At 43.2% G+C, this 15,996-nt stretch overlaps 1 protein-coding gene across 1 annotated transcript; it reads left to right on the top strand.

Moving 5' to 3' along the window:
- Positions 1–5,471: 5,471 nt before the first annotated feature.
- Positions 5,472–15,950, top strand: VPS11 (VPS11 core subunit of CORVET and HOPS complexes). Its single transcript, XM_083878044.1, has 16 exons — positions 5,472–5,649; positions 5,986–6,130; positions 6,325–6,460; positions 7,494–7,657; positions 7,759–8,006; positions 8,390–8,591; positions 8,866–9,017; positions 10,049–10,235; positions 10,651–10,794; positions 11,273–11,461; positions 12,614–12,775; positions 13,250–13,389; positions 13,701–13,903; positions 14,470–14,641; positions 14,756–14,978; positions 15,683–15,950. The coding sequence occupies exons 1-16, from the start codon at positions 5,492–5,494 to the stop codon at positions 15,845–15,847; spliced, it is 2,790 nt and encodes a 929-aa protein (XP_083734170.1). The 5' UTR covers positions 5,472–5,491; the 3' UTR covers positions 15,848–15,950.
- Positions 15,951–15,996: the final 46 nt, after the last annotated feature.

Raw genomic sequence — 15,996 nt, 5'->3', positions numbered from 1 at the left:
AAGAAGAGAAACCCTGAAAAGAGAAGAATCTTGATGAACACAAGCTTGTCTGCTATTTCAAATTCTTTAACCATTGACTGAGTGCATTTCAACTTCTCCCTGGTTTCTCATCTGTTTCTTAAGCTAAAAAGCTTGTTACTTATTCGTGCAAAGTGCCTTATGCTATGAGACCATTCAGAATATCACCTTTCTCACGCAGCCCAAGGAATTGACATCTGGTTTTGGTTTCAGGTCAAAGTTACCCTCTCTTCCCCTTCTCCTCCTTCCCATGTACTCAAGCCCAGGGCTAGGAGGTGAAATGTATTGGTTATTTGGTTATTGGTAATACTACTTTTTTCTTCTAATTTTTTTTTTTTAATTGGAGGAGTTGATATGCATCTGCAGTTCACTGTAAATATCTGTATTTAAAATGAAACCAACGTAAAATCTGGGCTGATTAGGTGCAGCATCATAGCTCCAGAAGGAAAGAGTAGCCTGTGATCCTTTGCAGGAGCCATAAGAAAAGCCCTGTGCTCTAGCAGAACACTAAAGACTGGTTTCCATGAGTCTTCATTAGTAGTTACAGCACTTGATAAGTAGACTTGTTTCAGAGCCATGGCCCTCTTTCTTCTGGTGCAGTGTGTCCCATAGAAAATCAGATGTGTATATTGTACAAACTTTGTAAATATGACTTTTTTTTTCTGTTTGGGTTCATATATAACTTTTTCTTTTATGATGAAGGTTGCTGAGGTTAAAGGGATTAGACTGATTATGGGAGCAGCTAAAGATGAGAGGGGCTCAGTTTTCTGCAACACTAAACAGTGAGAAGTCCTCTGACCTCTATGAACTGCAGGCCACCACAAGTGTCCCTTGTCAGGGTGGATTTGCTCTGGTGCTAGCAACAGTCCTATACTGCTCGTATGGAAAAGATCACTTGTGGGGCTCCGAGGCCTCCAAATCCATAGCTCAGCCTTTTGGGAGATGCTCTTCAGTTTTCCGCTTAGAAACTTCAGGAACTCAACAAGCTCTGAAGGAGTCCATGACCTGTGTTTCCACCATGGTGTGAGGGAAATCCAGTGGGTGTTGCTGAGCAGTACGTGTAAGGCATGGATTTGGGTTTGAGAGACTATAAAAAAACAATTTACATGCATAAACTGACAGTTCTGGAGCTTTGTAGAATTGATTCACTTCCTGCAGCACTGCATATTCTGCCCAGAGTGGCCTCTGTGCGGAACTGAGCAGGTAAGGGCAAATCCCTGTTAACGTCAGAAGCTGCAGGAAGCTGCTTGCCATCTACTCTGGTTTGCCATGAGTTGCTGTCTGTCATTTTGCATTGTATATTGCTGAAAAGTGCTTTCTGGTCAAATAGTGTTGCTTTAAATTGTGCCCCTCCCAACATGCTTGATGTTTGGCCTGATCTACAGGCAAAAGGAGTGAGACAAACCAAAATATTACTCTTTAAAATCCCTTTTAGCCTGTTAACCACCACTGTCAGGAGGCACCTGGGTGAATGCAATCCCTTTTGCTCTGTCATTTATTGCATATACAGATGCTGCACTCACACCATGCTTGCTTACCTTTGAGGCGGGATTTAATTGTCTTAATTTCTCCCCATTTTGACCCCTTTTTTTTTTAATTGGAGTAAAATAGTTTGGAATCACAAGGTGGACTAGCCATCCCTTTCCTTGATGATCATAAATAGAAGCCAGGTGCCTCCTGACAACAACTTTACAAGATTGAAAAGTTTTTGTGTTCAGGATGTTTTTCTTCTTTTTGTCAGCAGTGACTCCATAATTGTAGCAAATGCTGCACTAGAGTACAAACTCAAGAGCTTGGTCTCTGTGAGCCACATAGCTTACATCTGACTGGCAGGTACTAAATGTAAACAATTTTGGGGTGCTTTTTGGGGGTGGGGGTGGGAGCTTATGGGTGGTAACTTCGACCAAAAGTAAAATCTTGCTCCTGTACTGCAGCCAGCTTATGATTTTCCAGACAGAAGAGGGATCATTTTAATGCAACAAAGACATGAAAATGTAAATAAATTTTGTATCTCACCAGGGCATGCACATGTAACAAGAACAGGATAGCAATGTCAAGTCAGGTGTGTGTGCTCTGCTTGGATTTGTGGTAGATTAGCCTGGTGCCATGCATTGATGGTCCCTCTTGAAGCACAGAACTTTTGAAAGTATTACTTTAAAATTGGCCTCTCATTGAGGATTGGCACTTACCTAAACTATCGGGGGCACCGTTTTTAGGTGGCTTCTTGTCAAGAAAGAAGCAGCCTATTTTTGGTGCTAGTAGGCTGTCTCAAACAGATGCGATCTTGCAAATGGAAAGATGCTCCAGAAGACTAGGATAATTCCTAGTTTTGTGTTTTGTTTTCTTTTGTGTGTGTGTGTGTGCGGGGTTTTTTGTTTGTTTGTTTGTGGCTTTTGTTTATTTTTATTATTTTGGTTTGGGGTTTTCTTGTTTTTTTTGTTGCCTACCCAAGAGTAAGGAGTGTGTATAAATCTTGGCTTCCTGAGATTTTTCATGAGTTCCAGTTTTTGCTGGTCACCAGCCTTTACAGATGGATTAGTCAGAGCCTTCGCTGGTGAGCCCTAGATCAAATGCTTCCTCTGACAAAGTTGATGAGAATGAGAACCTGATGTGTTCTGCGTTTCTTTTTTGTTGGAAGTCTGAAAGTGTCACTCTATGAGTCTCTGAAACGGAGCTTCACAGCTGGGTGAGGTCACTGTGACGAAGGTCATGGAATCTTCAGCCACTTGAGCCTATAGGCGAGGTTCTCTGGGTGTCCACTCTCAGGCAGGCACTGCAGTGGCTGGAGGCCCAAAGGGAGGGGGGGATGGGTTGGTCTCAAATACATGTTTCAATTTCCAGAATGAGATGGGAGCATCTTTCCTTGCCCTCTGACTGTTTTTGTGGGTAAGAACAGGGGAGCTCAACATGAATTCATGTTGTGTATATGGTGGTATCAAATCATCTCATTCTGATATTTTGATTTTTTTATTTGGGGTGGGGGGGAGGGTGTCTGCACCAAGGATTTAAAAATGCTTCAAACACTTTTTCTTTACAAATGACTGATAGGACACAAAGCTGAGCAGATAGCTATCTTGCCTCAGTTTCTGTAAGAGAGATTACAGAGCTATCATGCCACATCTCTTGAGCTGCTGTTGTGATGACTCTTGCCCTCATGCTGAACTTCGTAGTTTACTGGGGCTGCTGGTCATTACTTCCTGAGAACAAAGTGAATTTTGTTCCCAGAGACTCCAGCAGTACAGCTGCCATGGTAGAGGTTGGGCAACTGTAGTCTCTGCAGGGAGTTTTCTGCTTGCTATGGATTTCTGGTCCACCTTTTTTGAATCATAGTTTATCTTTGTAATCAACCAGGTCTCTGGACCAAAGAGCATGCATCTGAACTTCACAAGAAGACATTGGCAGATTATCCTGTAGGCTTTGCTCAGTTCATCGTTGCATTGCTAAAATGCCTCTGCGTGGAAGCATTGTTAAATTCTGCTGTAGACAAGTTAGGGAGGAGTAAGAGGGGGGGAGGGGGGCAGGGATGTGTTTATTAAGATACAGCCTTGCTGTATTTTAACCAGTAATTTTGGGGAAGGGGTGTCAGGAGAAGAAAATAGCCACTGTTCCCCTTATTGAAAGAAACTGGAACTTTTATTTCAAGAAAAGAAATTATTTGCAATTCAAGTGGAGTGTCATAATCCAGTAGACCCAAGAAAAGGGGTTGATATTCTAACTGTTAACCAGCAAACAATATGGTCTAGTCTTTCAAAACGGGGGGGGGGAGGGGGGGGGGAGGGGGGGAGGGGAGAATTGGCTTTCTGTTAAATTGGCAATTGGCAAACTCCAGTGGAGCTCAGATTTTGTTGAGAATATGTTTCCTCTGGCTTTGTATGTGTTGCAGCACTGACTTGTGAAGAGCTTCATGAGTTGCAAGTGCAAAAAAGATGAATGGAAAAATCCTGATTTTGTTAATTAAACTCAATAAAAGCTCCCTGGAAACTCCCATTTGTTCTGGGTTGTGGTGTTTGTGGTGTTTTTTAATTTTATTTTATTTTAACTGCACTGAGTGAAAAGCATGCTGGTGTCCTTGTAGAGACTCACAGTCTGCATTGGATGCAACAACCTTTGGAGAGAAGCCTCAAGATAAGGAGGCATATGATAAATGGAAAAGTGCTCTCCTATGTCCATGAGAGACTTCCTTTTTTTTCACAAACCCATTCCCAGGGTCAAATGCTCCACAGTCTTGACTCCAGTAGACTAGAAGGCTCTGTGTGGCATCTGGTTGTAGTGCCAAGTTAGCCTCAGCTTGACAAATGAGACTTGCTGCAAGGGGCCAGTGGAGAACTGCAGCTCCTGCTTCAGTTGTGACCTCCTGTCTTTCATGAAGAGTCATCCTGAGCTCTGCCTTGGTTGTTGCTTGTGCTGCAGAAGACTTTGTGTGTGCTGGAGTTCCGGTGGTTGAAATGAATAATTTAAAGATGCTTTAAAAATTATCAGCAAAGGAGTTGGCAAAAGCAGGTTTAATGTAAAAGTGAAGGCCAGGTGAAGTTCAGTGGCAGGGTTCACTCTGCTGGGGCCTAGATGGTTAAAGCATACAGAGGAAAAGGAGACTGCACTCAGTCCAAACCCAAAATCAACCCAAAATTATCTACATGGAGGCTTGGGGAGAAGGGGAAAAAAAGTAAGGCTAGAAATGGGTAAGTTGACTCACAAGGTTCAGAGTAGACCCCCTTGATCACCTGAGCCCTGGTGGTCATAAACCAGTGGTTTATGCATAAAAGTTTAACAGCAAACCTAACAGCACTTAATTGATATCTTAAGTTAAATGACTTAACAAAAGATTCGTACAGAATTTACTGTAGTGGTAACTATGTACCTTAGATTGTAAACAACAAGGTCCTACTGGGCAGTGCCTGGGGCACTGGAGGAGTGAAAGTATTCAGTTGCGATGAAATGGAGTACTGCATAAGTAAATATATGCTGAATGCATTCTGGTTTGCTGGGATTACACTGAAACTAAATTACACACGTATCCAAAGGTATAGCTTGATTTTTAATATATTTACTATATTGCTTTTGTTAAGCCAAGAAGCTCAATCTGTCACAACACATAAATAATTAGTCACATCCTGCTGAGCTCACAGCAAATATCCAGATTTCATTAGTTCTTATCTACATTTAAATGCCAAGACTTTTCGTATATACTCTTAAGGCCTTGTTGGAGAGAGGCAAATTAAGATTATATATTCGTTACTGTAATGTAAGAATGTTACTGTAAAATGACTCATTTAAGGTTGTTGACACCGTTCTGAGTTTTACATTCCTAGCAGGCTCTGGAATATTTTTTCAATATGTATGTTCAGAATTCAATCTTTAAAGTCAAATTTGTTGGCATTGCAGCTGCTCCGCCCCCGCGCGCTCCGCTGCGTGACCCGAGGGGCGGAGACTCAGGTCACACTTAGAGGGGCGGGCGTGCGAGGCCGCCCCCAACATGGCTGCCTACCTGCAGTGGCGGCGGTTCGTCTTCTTTGACAGAGAGACGGTGAGGGAGCCGTCGGCACCGGATGGGGCCGGTGCGAAGCCCTTCGCGTTGCCCCCGGGCATCGCAGTCTGCGACTCGGGCCGAGGAAGCCTCGTGTTCGGAGATATCCTGTGCGGGGCTGGGCGCTGTGGCCTGCGCGGGGCTCCACCGAGCCGAGGCTCCCTGGTAGGCGAGTCCTGGGCGCTGTCTAGCGCGGGCCGGAGGATACTCCTGCCTTGGGAATGCGGCAGCTTTTCGCTCTTGACTGTACTTTGTTTAAAAAGAAACCCAAGCCGCCGCTGGATGTGTTGGTTCTCCGGGGTTGCTCTGCGGAAGTATTTGGTGTAGCTCTACCAGGAGTCAGCAAAAGGCATGCAGATTCTTGTATGATTGGAGGTGTGGGGCTTTTTTGTTTGTTGTTTGGGTTTTTTTCCCCTTATGTGCCTTAACTGTGATCTAAATATGGAAGGTCAGATTTGGTTTTTGCCTCGCTCCCTTCAACTCAGCAATTTCCAAGCTTACAAGCTAAGGGTGACCCATCTGTACCAGCTGAAGCAGCACAGTATCCTGGTTTCTATTGGTGAGGATGAAGAGGGTATTAATCCTTTGGTAAGTTAAATGACAAAGAGAGGAAAGTGCATTTGTAATATGGGTCTTTCCTAAAGATTGTCGTGATGATCTCAGTTGTCCTTTCTTACCTTAAGTAGCTTGTTCATTCTGAGTACTATGACATTTCAATGCTACGTCATGGCCTTCTAATACGCCATGTTTTGGTTTTGCTTATGCCAGATTGTTGTTTGCAGGTGAAAGTCTGGAACCTGGAGAAACGAGATGGTGGTAATCCTCTTTGCACACGAATTTTTCCAGCAATACCAGGTAACAAGCCCACGGTTGTATCCTGCCTAACTGTCCACGAGAATCTTAATTTCATGGCTATCGGTAAGTAAAGCTGAACTGTAATAGCTTAAGAAAAATATTACAGTCCTTACCGAGAGGTAAGGAACGTGAATAGATAACACAAAAATGAGCATAGAACATCCTGATGATCTTTATTCTCACTCATATTCTGTATATCGTGCTATCCCAGAGCTCAAGAGATAAATGCTTTAATTTAGCCTAACTATATATTTTACGCTAATAACTTTGATACTTGGAAGCACATATTTTTAGTTGATGTCCTCTTTTCCCTGCCAGTTGGTAAGGCTATGTATTTATTGAACTTAGTACTAAATTTAGCTTCTGTTGGTACAGGAAAAAATTGTGAGTTTTGTGATACCTAATGTTACGGAGATATTTTTTCAACCATGTTATACATACCTTTTTTCAAAGAAAAAGTAGATTTTGGTTTTTTTTAGATTTAACTGTTCCTTGGTAATGTTTCTTGCTTAACTCTTCTGACAGAATAAGAGGAGTAGAGTTGTGAGATTACAAGTGCTCTCAGCTGACTTGGTCCCTACACTGAAATCAAAAAGCTTTCCCTGTGTGTATGGTGGCCTCCAAGCCCAGAACAACTTACAAGGCTGGGGCTGTTGGCAAGCTATGAAAACTGTATGTTTTACTCTCTTAAAAAATCTCCCTCTGATCTCCTTTACAGTGTGTTATGTGTTTTGAATAAGCAAAGGATTTGGAATTATAGTTACAATTGCACTATGGGAAGGCCGTTTGTGAAACAAAATACAGACAGAGTCAAACAAAATTAATCTGCATGTGAAGTTTGTTTGTGGAAAGCAAGTTAACCCTTGCTGAACAGTGCTATCCTGTGTGCAGTTGTGTCACAGCTCTGAACTGTAACAGGAGCAGTGGGGGGGGATTTGGTGAAGATTGACTTGATGTGAGAACCTGTGGCAATCCCATTGCTTTATACCATGCTGGTGAGCATGGTGGTGTCACTGATTGGAACTTCCTTAACTTATGCTGGATAAAATTTCAGGTGTGTTATATGAGTAATAGTTTAGACTGTCCGCTTCACCAGGTTTTGCAGATGGGAGCGTTGTACTTACTAAAGGAGACATCACTCGAGATCGGCATAGTAAGACCCAGATCCTGCATGAGGGCAGTTATCCAGTTACTGGCCTTGCTTTTCGACAGTCTGGCAAAACAACACATCTATTTGTGGTGACCACAGAGAACATCCAGGTGAGAAGCTAATTGAAAAAAATGTGACTCTGACTTGCAAATTCAGTTGGCTTCAGAGTCTAGTTCAGAGCAATCCCCAAACCCTCGAGTTTCCTCTGTAGTCTTATATGCTTTCAGTGAAAGACTATCCTCACCTGGAACTGGACACTCATGGTTGTGGATTGCGCTGTTCATCTCTCAGTGACCCCTCCCAGGATCTCCAGTTCATTGTGGCAGGAAATGAATGTGTGTACCTTTATCAACCAGACGAACGTGGCCCATGCTTTGCCTTCGAGGGACAAAAGCTGATTGTCCACTGGTATCGGGGGTACCTCATCATTGTCTCCAAGGACCGAAAGACTTCCCCAAAGTAGGGCTCTTTGAAATAGATGAGTTCTTTTTCCTCATTCATCTTCATGCTTTGCTGTGAAGCTTTGCTCTTTGGAGTGGATTGCGTCTGTCAGACATTGTTGAGGTTGATCCAGACCCATGTATTGATTAACTTTCATTGCAAAAGTTAGCACAGTTAAGTGTGCTGAGTGAGTGGGATTTTTTTGCAATCCTATGAATTTCTCAGTGTAACAGGATGATGGAATTTGTGCATAAATACATGGTGGTTTCCCTTTGAATCCACTTAGTTTAATTGCCTAAATGAACTCTGTCTTGCTTTCTAGACATCCCTATTTTTAATGGGTATCAAGATTTCAAGTTATGTTCCTCTTGTTTTCTCTAAAACTTTCTCCTTCTCTCCAGGTCAGAATTTGCTGGGAACGAGGCACAGAATTCAGACAAACAAGTCCTGAATATCTATGACTTGTGCAACAAATTCATTGCATACAGCTCAATCTTTGATGATATAGTGGATGTCTTGGCAGAGTGGGGGTCTCTCTATGTACTGACCAGAGATGGGAAAATCCATGTACTGCAGGAGAAGGATACACAAACCAAACTCGAGGCATGTAAACTTGTCTTCCTATTAGTCTTTGCCTTATGTCTGTAAGATTTTACTGGCTCTGCAGACTGAAAAATTGAACCATTCAGGTAAGCAAATTACATAACAAGTGACCAAATAGCTTTTCAGTATAACCGGTGTTGTAAGACAATTGATTTGTAAAGGCCCATGTGCATGTATGTACTGCGAAGAAGAAACAACTTGTTTTCCCGGTGTGTTTGAACTTGCTTTGTGGGATGGTATTTTTCTCATACTGCTCTTACCATGTGTTTAACAGATGCTGTTCAGAAAGAATTTATTTGAAATGGCCATTAACCTGGCCAAGAGCCACCACTTGGACAGCGATGGTTTGTCAGAGATTTTCCGGCAGTACGGTGATCATCTCTATAACAAGGGAAACCATGATGGAGCCATCCAGCAGTATATCCGGTAAGTGGGGTCCTATGGAGCTGTGATGTAGCACAGATAGCTCCAACAGAGGCTTGTTTCGGTCCAGGAATAAAAACAGTCCAGACAAAAAAAAAAAAAAAAAAAAAAAAAAAAAAAAAAAAGTACAACTTGAGGAGAAAATTCTACCTATATAGAGAAAGATATCAGTGAGAGTAAAAGTCTTTGAACAAGTTGCAAAAATCGCTCTGTACACCTTAGGATAAAGTTCTTTTTGATTGTATTTTAATGTGAATAATGTATTATTCACGTTATTATGTATTATTATTACATTATAATGTATTATTAGGCCCATTGGGATGAAGTGGGGCCTGGTGACATCATTATGAAGAAGGGCTCACTCTCTGCAAGCTAGATGATGGAATTTGACCATGTATGGCAGTCTTCTTGGAAAGTATTCACACAGTTCAATGTCAGTTTTAAAACATCTTGTTTTTTTTTAAAACTAGAACTCAGGGCAGCTTTATTTTGGGGTTTACTGAAAACTTCATGTTCAATTTTTTAAATGTCACAAAGTGTTACTTTGTTGTGGAGCTGGTGCTCCAGAGTCCCTGGCATCTAGTGAGAGTGAGCATGTCTTTTTACCTTGACTTGCTTTAACTGTCACAGTAACTGTGGCTAAACTGCTCAATGTTTGGAGCGTAAGCATTTAAAACTGACTTTGAGTTATGTGATTAAAATGAAGGAAAATGTAGCTTTTATTCCTCTCTTATTTTGGTTTCCCAGTTTGTTGTGCTCAGACTCTAGTCTGTCTTCTCACTGCCACCTTTAAAGGAAGATTAACTCCTTCTATGCTGTCATGGTTGTCCTGATCAAGGCCTTTGTATCAGTGTGTGTGCAGATGGGTGGTCTTACACTGTAACTAGTTGTTGCTTTTGATGCATAGCTGAGCAGTCCCAAGAGGATTAGTGCCTGCTGAAGTTAAGGCTTCTCTGTGTTCTGTTGTTAATTTCTCCATTTATTTTAACTTCACAACTACACAGTATCTTGTAATGTGACTCTTCTCCTCACAGAACTATAGGGAAGCTAGAACCATCTTATGTTATTCGGAAATTCCTGGATGCTCAGCGTATCCACAACCTCACTGCTTATCTGCAGATGCTCCATCTGCAGTCACTGGCCAATGCCGATCACACTACACTTCTGCTGAATTGCTATACCAAACTCAAAGACAGCTCCAAACTGGAAGAGTTCATTAAGGTATTGGGGGACATGGAATCATGCTACATTTTAACATCATCATAATAATTAAAAAGGCATAGTGGTGACATTGTAAATTACCTCCTGTATTATTATTCTCTCCTATTAAGGGAGAGAATAAGGAGTTTACTGCTCAGTACCCTGGTCTTTGCTGCTTTATTTCTGAGCTCTTGCTTACATTCTCAGTTTGATTGGTTTGCCATCTGGGTCTGGAGTGTGCTTGCTTCTGCCAATGCAACTGGCAAGCAACTGAGAAATGTTCAGACTCCTTCCTTTCTGCATGGGTGATTTTTCCATTGCATGAGAGGTTCTAAATTGTCCCTGCTCATGTTTTCCTCCTCTTACATAAATGATTACTGCTTCTGGACTGTTAGAATTTTTCTGAGAGACCATCTCTCTGCTTTCATTCTCGGAGACAAGTGAGAGTGAGGTCCACTTTGATGTAGAAACAGCTATCAAGGTGCTTCGCCAAGCTGGTTACTACTCCCACGCAGTGTACCTTGCAGAGAAGCATGAACATCATGAATGGTACCTCAAAATCCAGTTGGAGGACATCAAGGTGAGGAGACATAACTGCACGTGTGTTCTTATTGGGGAGAATACTATGAGGAATTTAGTAACAATACGATTTCACTGACCTCTTTGCTGAGGATAGCGTGCTGATGAGAGCAGCAGCAACAATTTTCGTACCGGTTGACGTATTGCCTTTCAGCTTTTGGCTTGTGTGTTAGACTGGGTGCGGAAATCAGATGGTCTTTTTTTCTTTCTGATGTGGCTTTTTACAGTGCCCTTTAAGAAGAGGGATGGTAGTTAGTTGGGGATTTATCTAAATGTTTCCCTATATGCAGGGATATTTCCCAGGCTATATCCAGTCTTTCTCCCTGAGGAGGAAAATGAGCAGGAATAGTGAACTAGGTGATGATTCAGAGCAAATGGTATTTGTGCCATACTCACGGCATGTCTTCAATGCTTTCGTAACCTCAAAGTGGAGAGCAAAGGCTAACATCCTGTGATTGTTTTGTTGTCTGTCTTAACAGAACTACCAAGAGGCTTTGCACTACATTGGAAAACTGCCCTTTGAACAGGCAGAGAGTAACATGAAGCGATACGGTAAAATTCTGATGCACCATGTCCCTAATGAGACCACTGAATTGCTGAAGATCCTTTGCACTGATTACCGTCCCTCGGGAGGTAATGAAGGCCCTGGGATGCTGGAAGGAAAAAAGGTATGGTTTGTGTTGACTGAGAGTTGCTCTCCAATAGTAACTTTACAGCAAGTGATTTTGCATGCCTTCTGTTGCCAGCCTGATGTTTTAGGTATAATGAGAATTATACCTAAATAAACTCTGCTCAGGTGAGACTCCCCCTGGAATACTGTGTCTAGCTCTGGAAGCCTTAGCACAGAAAAGACATGGACCTTTTGGAGTGAATCCAGAGGAAGGCACACCTGCTCTGAAGAAAGGCTGAGTGAGCAGGGGTTGCCCAGTTTGGATAAGGGAAGGCTTCAGGGAGACCTCATTGCAGCCTTTCAGTACTCAAAAAAGCTTTATAGGAAAGATGAGTGTAGCCCTGGTTTTGTGCCTGAGATGTTTTGGTTTTCTGAAATTCTTTTCCCAGGGAATTTTCTGTAAACAAGAGACGTGTTTTTGTAAACTGTACCTATGTTTTCATTCCTTTTCGTAGGAGGGACTTCTTGATGTCCATCTGGTCTGATCAATGTGATTGAAGTGGTTTATCTTTGTTTCACCAATCGAATTGGTCTGTGTAAAATAGTGTAAAGGAGAAACACATCCCAGAAATAAAGGAGTCATTTTCTACCTTCTGAAGTTCGGAGTCTGTGTCGTTGTAGTGTAAAACAGCGTCAGATGAGGACGAATTTTTTTACAGGGCCTGTTGTGATGCTACAAAGGGTAATAGTTTTAAAGTGAAAGAGGACAGATTTAGACTAGATAGAAGGAAGGAACTTTTTATTATGACGGTGATGAAACACTGAACCAAGTTGCCCAGAGAAGTGGTAGATGGCCTCATCCCTGGAAATACTCAAGTCAGGTTGGGTGAGGACCTGAGCAACCTGATCGAAGGAAAGATGTCCCAGCTCTTTGCAGATGTGTTGGACTAGATGACCTTTGAAGTTCCCTTCCCACCCAAGCTATTCAAGGATTCTATGAGAAGCCCCATTCTGGTATACTGGTAGTCCTAGAGGCAGGAGACCTTTAAAGCTATTGCTCAGGATTGATCCTTGATGTCATTGGCATCCTGTATTGTGCTATATCTGTCCTGTCTGAGGCTCTGAAAATGAACATTCCTCATGGCAGGAAGGAATCACTAGTATGGCTTAGACTGATGTGGGTGCTTGTATTTTTCTGACTGTTTTACAGGCTAATTCAGAGGAGTTCATCCCAGTCTTTGCAAACAACTCCCGAGAACTGAAAGCTTTTCTGGAGCACATGACAGAGGTGCAGGCTGACTCTCCACAGGGTGTCTATGACACTTTACTGGAACTTCGATTACAGAACTGGGCACATGAACAAGATGAACAGGTTTGAGCTCCTCCAGAATTGTGTTGTGTTGAGGGAGAGATTTGGTGTCTGTGAGTCATATTTGCATTCCTGCAATGGCCTTTCCAGCTGGGCATTGACAACATGAGGCAGTACATATGCTGTGCTGCACAAACAGCACAGAAATGGGAAAGCAGCCTATTACCTGGGAGAATATTACCTTCAGGATAGCTGAGCTTGGTTTGTTTGTATCTCATTTAAGGACAGATTCCAGACAATATGCCTTCTGTGAGCATGTGCCTTGCCCACAAAAGTATCTTTACTTGCTTGCCGAGATCTGTGAGGATGTTGGCTGTTCAGGCAAAGAGAATCATGTCATGTTTGCTTAAAAGGGTTAAAGAACAAGTACCAAAACTGACCTCTGTGAAACAGCTCTGAATTGTCAGCTCTTAGTGCAAAATACTGTGTACGTGGGTGTGCCTGTTCCTCTTCTTGACCTCTCCCCCATCTTTGTAGATCAAGGAGAAGTTGCACAATGAAGCTCTCACCCTCCTGAAGAGTGGAAGGTTCAAAACAGTCTTTGATAAGGCCTTGGTCTTATGTCAGATGCACAATTTCAAGGATGGTGTTCTCTACCTCTATGAGCAAGGCAAACTGTGAGTGTTACTCTGGTCTTTAGAGTCCTGTCCTTCCCCTCTTGCCCCCACTGCAGCAATTTTTGAGCCATGAATGTCTGTACAATTAATGGTAGTGACCTCTTCAGTAACTCAAGATGGGAATGGTAGATGATTGCTCTGCAGAAATACCTCACTGTTGAAGCAAGGCAGTTGTATAGAGTGAAAAAAAAGACTTGTCTTTGACTTCTGTGTGAGTCTGGGAATTGCATGGCTGGGTGAAAACCTGAGGTCCCTGTAACAACTCAAAGGGCAAGATGGATTGTTGCAACTGATGAGTCTTTCTCCCATAGTTTCCAACAGATCATGCACTACCACATGCAGAATGAGCAGTACAAGAAAGTGATTGAGGTGTGCGAGTTGTATGGCGACCAAGAGGCTTGTCTCTGGGAACAGGCTCTTGGCTACTTTGCACGGAAGGAGGAGAACTGCAAAGAGTATATTGCTGCAGTGCTGAAACACATTGAGAACAAGAATCTTATGCCTCCGCTGCTTGGTAATGACATGTGACACCCAGCCCTCAGCCTCTCCTGCAATAAAACCCCAACCCAAGCAGAAGCCAGGAAAATGAACCACAAAAGATTCCAACCCAGACTAGTTTGTAGTGCTTTCTGACATTAGAAGAATCGGTGAAATTGGAGCCTACCATTTGAGTAATAACCTGCCCTATAGGGAAAAATTATGCCAGTCACAGCTCCCTAGTTAGGGAAAAAAATCTGCAGTATCAGTGAGATGTCTTGTACATGATTTCTGTTCTGTCAGTGTGGGGCCGAGCAGGGTGTGCTGCAACTCCTGTTGTGCCTTGATGGAGAACTAGAATCCAATCCACTACTAGATCCTTCCTTTGTCCCTTCTGGTCTGAGTTATCCAGACATGCTCCCAGTTGCCCCTTTCTGGAAGAGGTCAAACTGAAAGAGAATCTTTAAGTGAGCTCTTCCAATTCCATGAGAATGCCAGTTGTCTTTGCCTGTAAGTGGCCTGTCCCAGCAAAGCAGTCTGGGAGTACAAGCATAGCTGCAGTTTTTGTGCTTGTGTTTAAACTAACATCTCAGTTGCTCTCAGTTGTGCAGACGCTGGCTCATAACTCCACAGCCACCCTGTCTGTGATTAAGGATTATCTTGTCAACAAGCTGCAGAAGCAAAGCCGCCAGATAGAGCAGGATGAGCAGAGAATTCAGAAATACCGAGAAGAAACTACAAGGATCCGCCTGGAAATTGAAGAGCTAAAAGCAAGGTGCAGGACTGTGTGCTGTCTTGTCTAGTCCTATACAAGGACAGAACTGCTGTTTTCTTCTAGTAAGGTGAAGTGTATTTTGTCTTTCTCATGCTTCTCCATCTTGTCACTCAGTCCCAAGATTTTTCAGAAGACCAAGTGCAGCATTTGCACCAGTGCATTGGAGCTCCCTTCAGTCCACTTCCTGTGCGGTCATTCCTTTCACCAGCACTGCTTTGAAAGCTACTCTGAGAGTGATTCGGAATGTCCTACTTGCATGCCAGAAAATCGCAAAGTGATGGACATGATCCGAGCCCAGGAGCAGAAGAGAGATCTGCATGACCAGTTTCAGCATCAGGTAGGGTAATGTTGCCTGTCTTACCAAGTCGAAATAAATAGAGTTTAGATTCCTTTACAGACTTGTAAATGGAGGTAGAGACAGGCAAGGTTTGAAAGTATTTTGTAAACAAGGCTATGTTAACTGGATAATGAGAGACCCCCCCAGGGTGACTGCATTGTGTAAAGGGCATGAATAGTCATTGTTGACTCTGAGAAGGTGAGAGAACCTGTTCTCACCTGACCCTCAGATGGATCTCGAGACCTATTGGTCAGTATGACAGCTGGTCAACAGGTTGTATAGAACTAATTAGGGAGAAAGGGACGAGAATAGTGTGAATCGGAATGGGGACAGCACCTTGTGTTTCCCCAAGGATGAAATAAATGGTGAGTGTGAAAAATGGAACGTTAGCTGGAAAATGTTAACACATGTGGAAATAGAGCAGCTGAGGCCCCCACCTTCCTGTTTAATTCAGTTTTTCATTACCTCCTCGGTGCATGGCTCAGAAGTGGGGTTGAAATAGGAGCTGGAATGGCCAGTGTCACACAATATAGCAGGTTCTTCTCCTAACTGTTGCATGGAATGAGCAAAGAGCCAGGGATTGACATGGGGCTGCCCTGTCGCCTAAGCCAGAGGCTTGTAAGTGCAGGGGGAGAAAAGAAAGAGGCTAGAGGCAAGAGGCTGTGGAGACTTCTGCTGATGCTTCCTCTTTATGTGTCTGGCAGCTCAAGTGTTCAAACGATGGCTTCTCAGTCGTTGCTGACTACTTTGGTCGCGGCGTCTTCAATAAGCTCACCTTGATCACGGACTTGCCCTCGGGAAAGTCAGCTACGACGATCGAGGCTGGCCTGCAGCGGGAGCTGCTCATCCACACCAAGCGCAGTACCTGACCCGGAGGCCCTGTCCACACGCCCTCTCGTGTTGTACGGGGTTTTTGCCGTGTTTGGCTACCTGTATCTGGTTTCATCCCATGGCCTCCAATAAACCAGACTGGCCGGGTAGTGTCGCCCCGGCCCTCATTCACTGGCGCGGCTGGGCG

This window comes from Zosterops lateralis (genome assembly GCF_965231275.1).
Source record: "Zosterops lateralis genome assembly, chromosome: 25".
In the NCBI taxonomy this organism is placed as follows: domain Eukaryota; kingdom Metazoa; phylum Chordata; class Aves; order Passeriformes; family Zosteropidae; genus Zosterops; species Zosterops lateralis.
The sequence above is the reverse complement of the archived record's forward strand: the minus strand, read 5'-3'. Positions and strand labels throughout refer to the sequence as shown.